Raw genomic sequence first — 11,005 nt, 5'->3', positions numbered from 1 at the left:
AATCAATCCACATCCGATCCAATGTAGATTGGATTGTAATTTTTTCAATCCAATCCAATTATATTATTTGTTTAAATTTGATTCGATCTGATCTAATTAATATTGGATTGGATTGAATGATTTGTTTTGATAATGAAAAAAAGGAAATAATGAAATATTAAATATTTATCTTTAGGTTTAATCTAATCAAACATATTAATAGACGTAAACATAAAATATAAATAAAATATTAAAGAAAATTGTTTTGATTATATAATATATTAAACATAACTTGTGGCTTTTGAAAAGTATGGATCTAATCCAATCATGTTGTTTTGAAAATTATGAATCCAATCTAATCCGCCAAATCATTGAAATCTATTGAAATTAAATTAAATCAGTCGGTTTGGACGGATTGTATTGGATCTTGTACACCCCTAAGAAAAACAAGAACTAGATTGGTCTGTACCTTGTTTTTGGGTCTCACAGTCTCACTCCTTAAAGATTAAATGGGCCTGACGTCCAAGCCCAACACTGGCCCCTATTGGGCTTTTTCTTTATCAAAGTGGCCCATATTAGTTAAAACGAGTCATAAACCCCATTTTTTCTTCTTCAGCTTTGCGAACTAAAACCCTTGCTCAACCTCTGTTTTTCTGCTCAACAACTTGGCGTTAGCCTACCATCTCTCTGCTCTTGCTGCCGCCGCACTTAGGCGGAAAGCTCCTCGCTTCTTCAGGCCCGCACTTCCATCTGTATCCCTTTCCTTGTAAGCTCACGTAAATCTGTTTTCCTGTTTTCTTCTTTCTAATTTTTAAGCATAGCTTCATATATATTCTTTCCTTTTCGTTTGTGCTTTTAGATTTTCAGTCATGTCGTTGCTCGAAGTCATTGCAAAGGCCTCCGCCAAATCTCAAACTCAACATGCCCCATCAGACTACCCCATTGTTCTTGACCCAGATTCTATTTTTGCCAAACTGACGCCCAAACTTGATGACCCAAATCCCATGTCAGTTGCAATCCCCATGAGCGGATGGCAAATTTCACAAACCGACTCTGAGATCATCGAGTTGGGGAAGAAATTCTTCACCAAGCTTAAAAAGAAGCTCAAAAACCGGAATAATTTTGCTAAAGCTGAGTTTTTGGCAACCTTGAATCCATTTCTTGAGAGTATTAGGGAAAAAGTTGGGATTTCGATTGGGGTTGATTCGTCTAATGATGGGTACACCCAGATTTTGATGAAGAAAGTTGGGTCTTTCATGGGCAAGGATGTTGCTGGTTTGGTTTTGGATGCCTGCGTTGGTTTGGAGATTTGGGAATTGGTAGGTAGTTTGATTGCAAATGGGCTTTTGCCAAATTCTTGTTATCAGAATTTGGTTCCAAAAGTTGTGGCAAAGAGGAGGTCAGATTTGCTTTGTCTTTGTGTTAAGCATGCATCTGATCTTGGGTCATCTGAGTTGCTCCTGATCTTGAAGTACTTTCTTGATCCACCTAAAGATGGTTATACTAGCATTGTGGATGTGAGGAAGGAATGGGAGAGCCAAGCCTTGTCAGCTGCTGAGAAGGCCACTGATAAGACTCTCTCGGGGAAGAAACTAAGCATTGCGAAAGAGGCTGCAGTTTTGCTTATGGTGGCATATGATGGGTTCTCTTCTGCAGAACTTTGCCTGCATTATCTCTTGGCATCAAAGAATCTTGATGAAGTGATGTTGTCGGCCGCGATCAGTAAGTTGAGTGGGAGAGAGATGAAGAGTTTACTCCGGTATCTGGGGAAGTGGCTGAAGAAGTATGAGAGGTTTCCTCAGGTAGGTCCCTGTCACAAGGCATCAACAGCATTGGGTTTGAAGGCTTGTGATTGGGTTCCTAAACTTGAAGATGTTGCGAAATGCATTGGGGTGCTGCTGGATGAGAATTACTCTGCATTGGTGTTGCATCCGGAGTTTCATGACGAGCTGAGATCTATAAACGAAGTGGTTGCATCCTTGACCTTGGAAGCAAGGTTCTGCTGTTCTGTGGCCAGTGCAGCTGATACGTTGAAGGCTGAAGTTTAAGGCCACTGTGCTTCATCAATGTTCTTTTTGAATTGTACTATGGAATTTTTTTTACAGAATGAATTGCAGTAACTATAAAGTTCTAATGTTCATGATTCTTTTGTTGGTGTGCATTTTGAGATGGATGATCGTATTTGATTTGTAATTTTTTTTTTTTTTTGAACAGCTCAATTATCCCCTCCCCTTTCCTTTTTTTTTTTTTTTTTTGTGGTCATATCCCTCCCCTTTCTTTGAAGCGTATAATTTATGTTTTACCGTTAACCAAACTAAGAATACAAAAAGAAAAACCTCTATCCATGAAAACCAAGACTAATAAATAAAATCTAGTTGAATTATAGCCTTCGTTATCCAAGGGCAGTAAACTCTGTAGTAAATGCATTAAGAGGCACCAAACAACCGTGAAAATCAAAATGAATATAAAACATTGGGGCACCATCTCACTGCTACGTGCAATGAAAATCAACACGAAGTTCTTTAAATAACATCAATGAAATTGAGTATGACTGAAAATCAACACTGGCTTGCCCAGCTCTTTAATCTTGATTAGATACATGGGATTTATACAAGTGGAACAGCCAATAAGCAAATAAAATCCACATAGGCCTAAGTATATGTTCTAGCACTCATTTATCGTAATGCTGAAGATTGCCTGTCAGAGTTTCCTCATGGCATATGCTTGTCTTCAGCACACAAACTTCAGTGGCCAAAATTAATGTCATGAAAAATGGAGACGAATTCAACATAGTGTCTTACAAGTCTCATCTAGAGGGATGATACTCATGAGGGCTGCTTTGGATTCAATTCCAATCTAGTTCGGGCCGAGCAACCAAACGAGTCCACATGTAATTTGCTTCGTTAATTTGCACTCTTAGCTTTATCTTCTAGCCATGCAATTCAGGAGACTAATTGAGAATGTTATTGAGGTTGTTCAGTCAATCAAACAACACCCTATGCTCTTTTATTAGTCCTAAAAACAAAGGGTGTCCCCAACTAGAGTTTCTCCAAATAAAGAACCAACAACAGAAGCTGACTGGCTTGCCATCAAATACCTTCTGTAAGTGCAAAAACTCGGCCTGCCAAAGGAGAAGGCAACACTGATACAGCTTGTTCAATTTCCTGGTAAAACACAAGTACGAATGTCAAAAGTTCAATGATGACAAAGACACAAAACAGCAATGAGCCAGACCACCATACCTTTACTGTGTACCGAGCTGAAAAGTGAATAAGAAGAATTGCTTTGTTTTCAAACTTCTCTGCATGACTAATTATCTGGAAAAAAGCCATCCACATATGACAAGATCAAATATTGTGAGGAGCCTAGATGGATACATGATAAATCGGAGTTTGAAGAAGGCAAGCAGTAAGAAATCTAATGACTCTGGAGATGAACCTCGGATAGATGCATGTGTCCGTACTCTCTTGCATGCTCCACTTTAACTGAGTCATCTACGAAGGTGCTCTGCATAAGATTTAGGAAACAAGTATAATACACAAACCATTTATAATAGCCTATTAGCCTCACACATGCCAGAAACTCTAAACAAGTAATGCACCTCCACAACAAGAATATTTGCTTTCAGCACATCAATATTACTACTGTCAGTTATGAAGTCAGACATGGTATCTCCTGTAAAAGCCACTTGAGGTTCTGTAAAAGTGTTTGTAATCTGCAAATAAGATAAACCCAAAAAAAAAAAAAAAAAAAGGTTAGTGGAGCGGTGAAACTTTGAAAAAAACAACACATGAAAATAGGATAATTATTTGAGGTTGTTCAGAAATGGTTAGTGGAGCTTTCAAACCAAAAATGTCTAAAGTGTAAAATTGACAACATAAAACCAAAGAGTTGTAACTATGAATTTGAGGGTAAATATTTTTCCATATCATAGAACACATTTTTTCTTCTCTTCCCTCCCTTCATCTTCTCCTTCGTTTTCTTTCAATAGAAATGGAACCAAAGAGTTACCCGAACCTCATCCAACCCCTTAATCACATTTGTAAGGCAGCTAGATCTCCTTGTTGGTACATCCAGCTCCTTAATAATTATCTCAAATACAAGACACCGTTCAAACAAAGAAAGGAAAATCAATCGGTACTTACCAATGAAAAAAGTGCAATCAAGTAGCATAAAGAAGAAACCAAAAACACAGTTATATAGGATTTTCAAGACCCACCTCAACACCTGATGATTTCAAGTTTTTAATTTCATTCCCCGAAAGGCCAATGTACTCCTGCTTAAGTTTCTGTTTTATAGAGTATACAACATAACCCTGTCATATATCATTCATAGCCAGTTAGTCCTTCGGTAAATCTCAACATAAGTTATTGATCAGTCTTAATAGAATTCCAAAACATAACATATTACAAATAATTAGGATACCTGACTTGGTATTACATGATAAGTCTTAAAAGCTTTTACTTTGAGATCCTTTCTCAGATAGAATTCTTCTCCTGCAAACATAAATTGCATAAGATAAACAGGAAATCCATTCTGCAAGTAGAGGGCACAAGAAGAAAAGTTGTCATTTGATGGATCAATTTGAGTAGCAATCAGAGATTACCAACATCCAAGCCAACTAGATTATGATTCAGCTCTGATTGGTCCATTTTTCTGTGCACCTCAAAAAGTTGTTCCACATCTTCTTTTATACATGTGGGTACAATGATTGTTGGGGGCTTCATACTGTACAATCCACGGGTTGCGACATACATGGGAAGTCCTCCCTGTCGTATAGATGTGAATCATAAGTAGAAGTGCAGAAACATTGGCCATGGTCAGATATTGGTCAATGAAAGGGATCCACCAACACACGGTGCTTAGGGAAATCAAATGATGAGATAATGACCCATTTTAGTCTCTTTTCCGTTTTATTGGGTTTCTGCGATGTGGCGGGTTCTAACTATAGTTTAAGATATTTTGGAACTTCACCATGGATTCTGGGACTAATTTACATTGAGAGAAATACTATTAGCCTTGAATCCATTTGATTCCACACCCCTCAACACAAAACCATTTAATAACACCGAGCCCCATATCCATCAGAAACCTTAGGCTTTCCACTCACATATCTTCATATACATGCTAGTTCCTTAAAAATTTAGATGTACATCCAATCATTAGAAGATTTCATTATTTTTTTACCAGTATCTAACATAGTTAAGCTTTGAATTTAACTCCTCAAATTATCATGACAATTTGTATGTGTAGAAAATATTCCAAAAAAATCATGAACAATCACGCAGTATCTATCCTTTAGCAGCCTTAGAAAAACCAATCTCTCATTTACTAAATATTTACTAAATACAATATACGCACTTCTACCAAACTGAAAAAGTTACCCAAGTCAGCAAAGTAGCCCGAATTCATGTCAAATTGTACCATTCAAGTGCTTCAATGACTGAAAGCAATTATTTTTAGATACCAAACTAAAATCTTCCACCATCACAAGTGCATAGAAGAAAACACGAACATCAGCAAATCGAGGGAAAACAAAACTTGTCATTCGTCAAAGAGAAAAATTAAATGAAAACAAAAACCCATAAATATAAACAGGTATTTAGAAAGAACCCAAAATGCAAATAAGGAGAGAGGAGATGAGAAAGGTATGCGTACGTACAATGTGATCCATATGAGCATGAGAGATGAAGAGGAAGTCCTGGGAGATAGCACGCTGTGGGCAGCGTCCAATATCGAAAGACAAATTAAGAGTCGGGAAGATTATGCAGGTTTCATGGCCTCCAATGGACAAACCTTCAACTGGGTAGCCTTCAATGGTCAAGCCTCTGGCTTTCTTTGAAGCTGGGTCTGAGTCTGAATTGGGTTTCTGCGTGACTTTCTCAGAGTCTCTGCTTCTACTTCCAGTCATAATAGACTAACCAAGAACAAGAACCTGAAAGCAGAGGAGGGTGATTGAGGAGAGATATATGAAGTTCTCAAAACTTTCTGAGAGGAGGAAAACTGGTTTCTTTCAACGGAGTTTGCCGCTCGTCAATTAAGCCAAGCGCCTGGAGTGAAACAGCAAATTAGGGGCGTATTCAATTGGAATTTTAAAATACTATTTCAGGATAAATAAGTCCAGTGTATTTTAAAAGATTATTTAAAAATGTAATGACTTGTAAGATTTTATTTATGGATTTCTATAATCATAATTTTTTTTTTTCAGATTTTAAAAGATTTATATAATAAAATTTTATAAGATTTGAAAGGATCAAATGAATTTATATTATATGATTTATATCTTTTTTTGGTCGAAATATGATTTATATCTAGGCTTTGGCTAATTAAGGGAAAACATTTTTGCTCACCACTTTAATCCAAGGTGTACCCTCACCACGCTTCTCAAAAGGCGACATATGTACATGAGTTTAACTATAATTAACTATTTATTTTTATATTTGTTTAATGACATTATTATGAGATAGAAACAATGCTTTAATAAGATTTTTCCTGATTTACTATTAATTAATCCAACAAACTTTCCACTTTTCTATTAATTACCAATTAAGCAAATAACAATCTAAATAATTAACAACAGGACGGTCATTACTAGGGGTGGGCACGGTACGGTATGGTACGGTATTGAGCCCGTACCGCTACCGATACCGGAAATTTAAATCGGTATGGTACGGTATGGGATTATCGTTTGTCAAAATTGGTACCGTACCATACCGTACCGTGTCGGTATCGGTACCATTTCGGTACAAAAATGACACAACTAAAAAATGAACTAATTCAATATTCAACATATTCATTTACCAAAATAAGTGATGCCTAAGTTACAAATTCAAATATTCAACATATTCAATTATCAATATCGAAATCCTAATCAACATATTCAATATCCATCAACATATTCAATATCCAAATCAACCAAATCCTAATCAACATATTCAATATCCATTGAATATAACATATTCAATATCCAAATCAACCAAATCCTAATCAACATATGCAATATCTATCAACATATTCAATAGAAAATTATATATCTGAATAGTATTCGGTACGGTACGGTATTGATCGGTACCAAATACTTGATACCGCTACCATACCATACTCTATTGGTACGGTACGGTACGGTACCGAATATTGATCGGTACCGAATGAAACGGTATGAAATCGGTATGGTACGGTTCGGTTAGGGTACGGTTTCGGTATTTCGGTTTTAGATGCCCACCCCTAGTCATTACTCAAAAAATAATTGATTCATTCGACACTGCTGAACACTTTGACAAAAACAAAGAAACTAAAAGCAAGGGCAGATGTATAGCTAGGCTGGAGTGGGCTCCAGCCTAGGGGAAGATTTTTAAATATTAAATATAGTTAAGTTTATTCCTACTCCAATATTAGCCCACTACACCAAATAAATATAATAAACTAATAATAGCCCAATTTAAGTAAAGTAAATAATAGCTTTATTTAAAATAAGCTCACTCTTAACGCATATAGGAAATAATAAACATCAATCCAAACCTATATAAATTTGATTAGAAGCAGAACTCACACTAAGGCTCTATCAACTTGACCTATTCTAATCATATTGATATTGGGCTACACCCACAGAGAGCAAACATAAAAAAAAATCTTCTAGCCACCCAAAACGCCATATTTGAACCTTGAGAGCCTAGAGAAAATAGTTCTACTCCTCTAAAAAATTGTACCAACCTATCTTCAGTGGGTTCTTCAATCTCGGTAAGTTATTCTTTTATTTATTTATATATATTCAATTTCCAATTTTAATTGTTGTTGTTAAGTTTTTATGATTTAGGGTTTGGGTGAAATTTTTTTGGAGATTGTTGATATATGTTTTATTTTTGCAACTTGAATTTATTTATATACATTCAATTTCCAATTTTAATTGTTGTTGTTAAGTTTTTTGGACAATGTGTTTGATTTGATATTTATTTATATTTTGTACTTTTTGGTGTTATATTTGCTTGTAATGTGACTTTGTTTGATTTATAAAATTTTATTTACATTGTTTCAATAGAAAAAAGGCTTATAATATATCTCCTCTAAAAAAAAAAAAATTTAGCCTACCCCTATAAAAATTCCTGAGTCCGCCATTGACTAAAAGTGAGCACCCCTAAATTATTTGAAAGTTTTTTCATGTCGTGAAATCGGCAAACCCTAAGTTGCCATGTTCTTGTGGACGTAAATGATCTGACTTGTGTTAGTGATGATCAAAGTGACATGATTGATGAGGTTACAAGGGAATCTATGGAAGCATATCATCATCGTATGATTCCGGCGACTCAATCATTCATTGAGAAATTGGAGAAATTGAGAGGCTATGATGATTTGGAAGCTATAAGACATAAGTCGTGTTTTGTTTGCATGGAGGGCTTTGTTCATGAAGTTATTCGCTTGCCTTGCTCACACGTTTTCCATGAATATTGCATCGTTCAGTGTCTAGAGATTAGTCATTTGTGTCCTTTTGTCCCGGCCTACCGCAACCGCATATTGCGGTCGGTTTTATAAATCGTATGTTGCGATTGATTTTCATGATAGGTCAATTTAGATGCGGTAAAACCACCCCCTGTAATGATTGATTATCCCTTTTATCTCTCTAGCCTCTAGTGACATGCTTGCAACTTCTTGCGGGTTATCGTTGACCTGTCCTTTGAGATGGTCTCTGAGCATCCACCTGTGCAACGTCAGCCTTCCTTAAAACATTTTGCACATAACCAGTCATTGTACCTAAAGTTCACAATAGACATTAGATGGAAACTGAAGGATCGTTCTTCTATCACATCTAACTTTCAATCAATGAGTTCAATATGAGGCCTATATCAAATATACCAGATCAAAATTGTTTTATCTTCAACATTTCTTCAAGTGGAACATAAATTGATGTAAGTTATATGACATCATATAAGGGTGAAGGGGCGGTTTTGGGGTAGTGCAAATGGCGCTACCCCAATTTTTGAGGGCCCCAAAATTTTATATATAAACATTATATATATTTCAGCTCGTCAACGCATACTAAAACTTTTTGAAGATCTTCCAACCTGCAAAATAGAATATCTTGTAACCAAACAAGGAAATCCAACGTCCTAAAATGAGTTTGAATTGCAAGACCAAAAGTTGAACATAAATATTCCATAGCTATTACCTTTGCCAATACCCGTCATAGATGGATCTCTGTGTGGGTTGTAAATCTTATCTGCTTTATTGTGTTCGGTTTCTTCTATCTTTCTGGTCTTACAGCTTTCCTATTTTCGTCCGAAGTTCTGATGATGTTTTCATCATCTCTGTATAAAACAAAAATCTACTAAAACTTTTCGTCTTTTAAGATACAGCAACAGAAACTCAAGATCAAAAACAATTAATACAAACACAACTTGAACGCTTAAATGTATGGATTTTCCCATTCAGTAATCTCGAAACAAGAAATGGTAAAGGTAGAAGATTACTAAATACAAGTTTTCCTGCAGAACAAATATTATTGTAACTTTGGCACTTTTAGGGACCTAGCAGCCAGAAAGTTACTAAAACGACAGGACAGACTAAAAAACTATAAGACATCTCTGCCTTGAGTTGAAATTTAACATCAGAACAAGGTTTAATCACCTAATATATTAGAAGAAAAACCTTCATAAAGCTAAATCCATGTCTTCTAGTATTATGAGTTAAAGCGGATACTAAAGCACAATATGAAAAAGTGTGAATTTACTATATTATTCTCATTCAATTAATAATTTAAATTCTTAATGTTTGCATTAACTAAGGGCATTTTCTGGTATTAATATAGTAAACTCACACTTTTTCATATTGTGAGTCTTTGCAAGAAGATGTGGAGCAGATTAGAGGAAAAGATAAGTAAATTTGGATATAGACCCAACACAGGCTCTGTGCTTCATGAACTGGAAGAGAAGGAGGAGGAGGAGATTGAAATATTGAGGGGGCACAGTGAGAAGCTTGCAATTTCATTTGGATTGTTGAAGATGAGTAAAGGTGCAACTTTGAGAGTAGATTGTCACAATGCTGCTAAGTTGATATCCAATCCTGTTGGAAAAATGGCTCACATTAAGTATGCAAGTGAAGGAGGAAGCGACCGGTCGCTGGGTATTTGCGACCGGTCGTTTTGAAGCAGAGTCGAAGTCTGGAGAATTCGCAGGAAGCGACCGGTCGCAAGGTATCTGCGACCGGTCGCCCTCAGTGCTGTTTCATTTTTTTCGGGCTGTTTCGAGGTGGTTTCACATGTGTCGTTTTCCTACCTATTTCCTCGAGCCTCCAAAGTGTTTTATGGGTTCTAGGAGTTTGGCAAGGTGCCTTAGAAGCTGGAACACCATTTAAATGTTGTTTGTTGTCTTGTACCAAAGGGTTTTCTAGGTGGGAGACAAGGGGACAAAGGGTGCATGCTTTATGGCTTGTTTTCTGGTTTGTCTTACCTTGTGTTTAGGTGGGTAGCTGAAAGCAAGAACGTGAAGGAGTAATTGCAGCCCTCTACTAAGTCCAAAGGTCTGCCTACAAAAGGAAAAGAAGATGCAAGACAATATGAGTGTGGTTAATCTAAAGGAGTGGCAAAGTAGCTGGAGCTATTGTGTCCAAGAGATTGAACTAACCAAGGGAGGAAGAGAGAGAGGGCAATCAGTTCAAGAGGGAGCTGAGTTGGGTCTTGAGAGTATAGACACCAAAGGGGGAAACACCAAGGGTTGTGAGAGTGTTCACAAGTGTATCAAAGTGTTGAACAAGGGGTGAGAGAGAAAAGAGAGCTTGGGAGATAATAGAGTTCTAAGGGGGCTTTCTTTGTAAACCAAAGTTGTAACTTATTCTTTCATTAGTGAATTTCTCAAGGGGATCACCAAGAGGATGTAGGCAATTGCTGAACCTCTATAAATTCTTGTGTCACTTTGTGCTTGGTTGGTTTCTCAAGTGTGTGTGTGTGATTCATCCATCCTTGTGTGTGTCACAAAGTCCATCAACAACAAGATCATTAGGGGAGGGTGAGTTGAGTTTATCAATTTTCACAACAAGT

At 36.6% G+C, this 11,005-nt stretch overlaps 2 protein-coding genes across 3 annotated transcripts; one reads left to right on the top strand and one right to left on the bottom strand.

The window, feature by feature from the left end:
* Nucleotides 1-585: 585 nt before the first annotated feature.
* On the top strand, nt 586-2,140 carry LOC110752093 (uncharacterized). Its single transcript, XM_021952688.2, has 2 exons — nt 586-745; nt 839-2,140. The coding sequence occupies exon 2, from the start codon at nt 849-851 to the stop codon at nt 2,025-2,027; it is 1,179 nt and encodes a 392-aa protein (XP_021808380.1). The 5' UTR covers nt 586-745; nt 839-848; the 3' UTR covers nt 2,028-2,140.
* A 387-nt stretch (nt 2,141-2,527) lies between these two features.
* TRZ1 (tRNAse Z1) lies at nt 2,528-6,068 on the bottom strand. Of its 2 annotated transcripts, XM_021952690.2 has the most exons (8): nt 5,642-6,068; nt 4,586-4,748; nt 4,405-4,475; nt 4,199-4,294; nt 3,581-3,694; nt 3,418-3,486; nt 3,222-3,296; nt 2,528-3,143 (listed from the first exon to the last, which is right to left on the bottom strand). In XM_021952690.2, the coding sequence occupies exons 1-8, from the start codon at nt 5,888-5,890 to the stop codon at nt 3,069-3,071; spliced, it is 912 nt and encodes a 303-aa protein (XP_021808382.1). In that variant the 5' UTR covers nt 5,891-6,068; the 3' UTR covers nt 2,528-3,068. The 2 variants fall into 2 exon arrangements, with proteins under 2 accessions (XP_021808382.1, XP_088109702.1); XM_088253576.1 differs by lacking the exon at nt 3,581-3,694.
* Nucleotides 6,069-11,005: the final 4,937 nt, after the last annotated feature.

Source organism: Prunus avium, chromosome 5 (assembly GCF_965620075.1).
Source record: "Prunus avium chromosome 5, drPruAviu1.hap1.1, whole genome shotgun sequence".
Classification (NCBI taxonomy): domain Eukaryota; kingdom Viridiplantae; phylum Streptophyta; class Magnoliopsida; order Rosales; family Rosaceae; genus Prunus; species Prunus avium.
The sequence above is the reverse complement of the archived record's forward strand: the minus strand, read 5'-3'. Positions and strand labels throughout refer to the sequence as shown.

Bases quoted from the DNA above. Each gene is read 5' to 3' on its own strand.
- LOC110752093 (XM_021952688.2), top strand. From the start codon at position 849: ATGTCGTTGCTCGAAGTCATTGCAAAGGCCTCCGCCAAATCTCAAACT.
- TRZ1 (XM_021952690.2), bottom strand. From the start codon at position 5,890: ATGACTGGAAGTAGAAGCAGAGACTCTGAGAAAGTCACGCAGAAACCC. The intron at 3,695-4,198 runs GTGGGTCTTGAA...TCTTATTTGCAG, and splicing joins TGAAATCATCAGGTGTTGAG to ATTACAAACACTTTTACAGA. The intron at 3,297-3,417 runs GTTCATCTCCAG...GCTTTTTTCCAG, and splicing joins GACACATGCATCTATCCGAG to ATAATTAGTCATGCAGAGAA.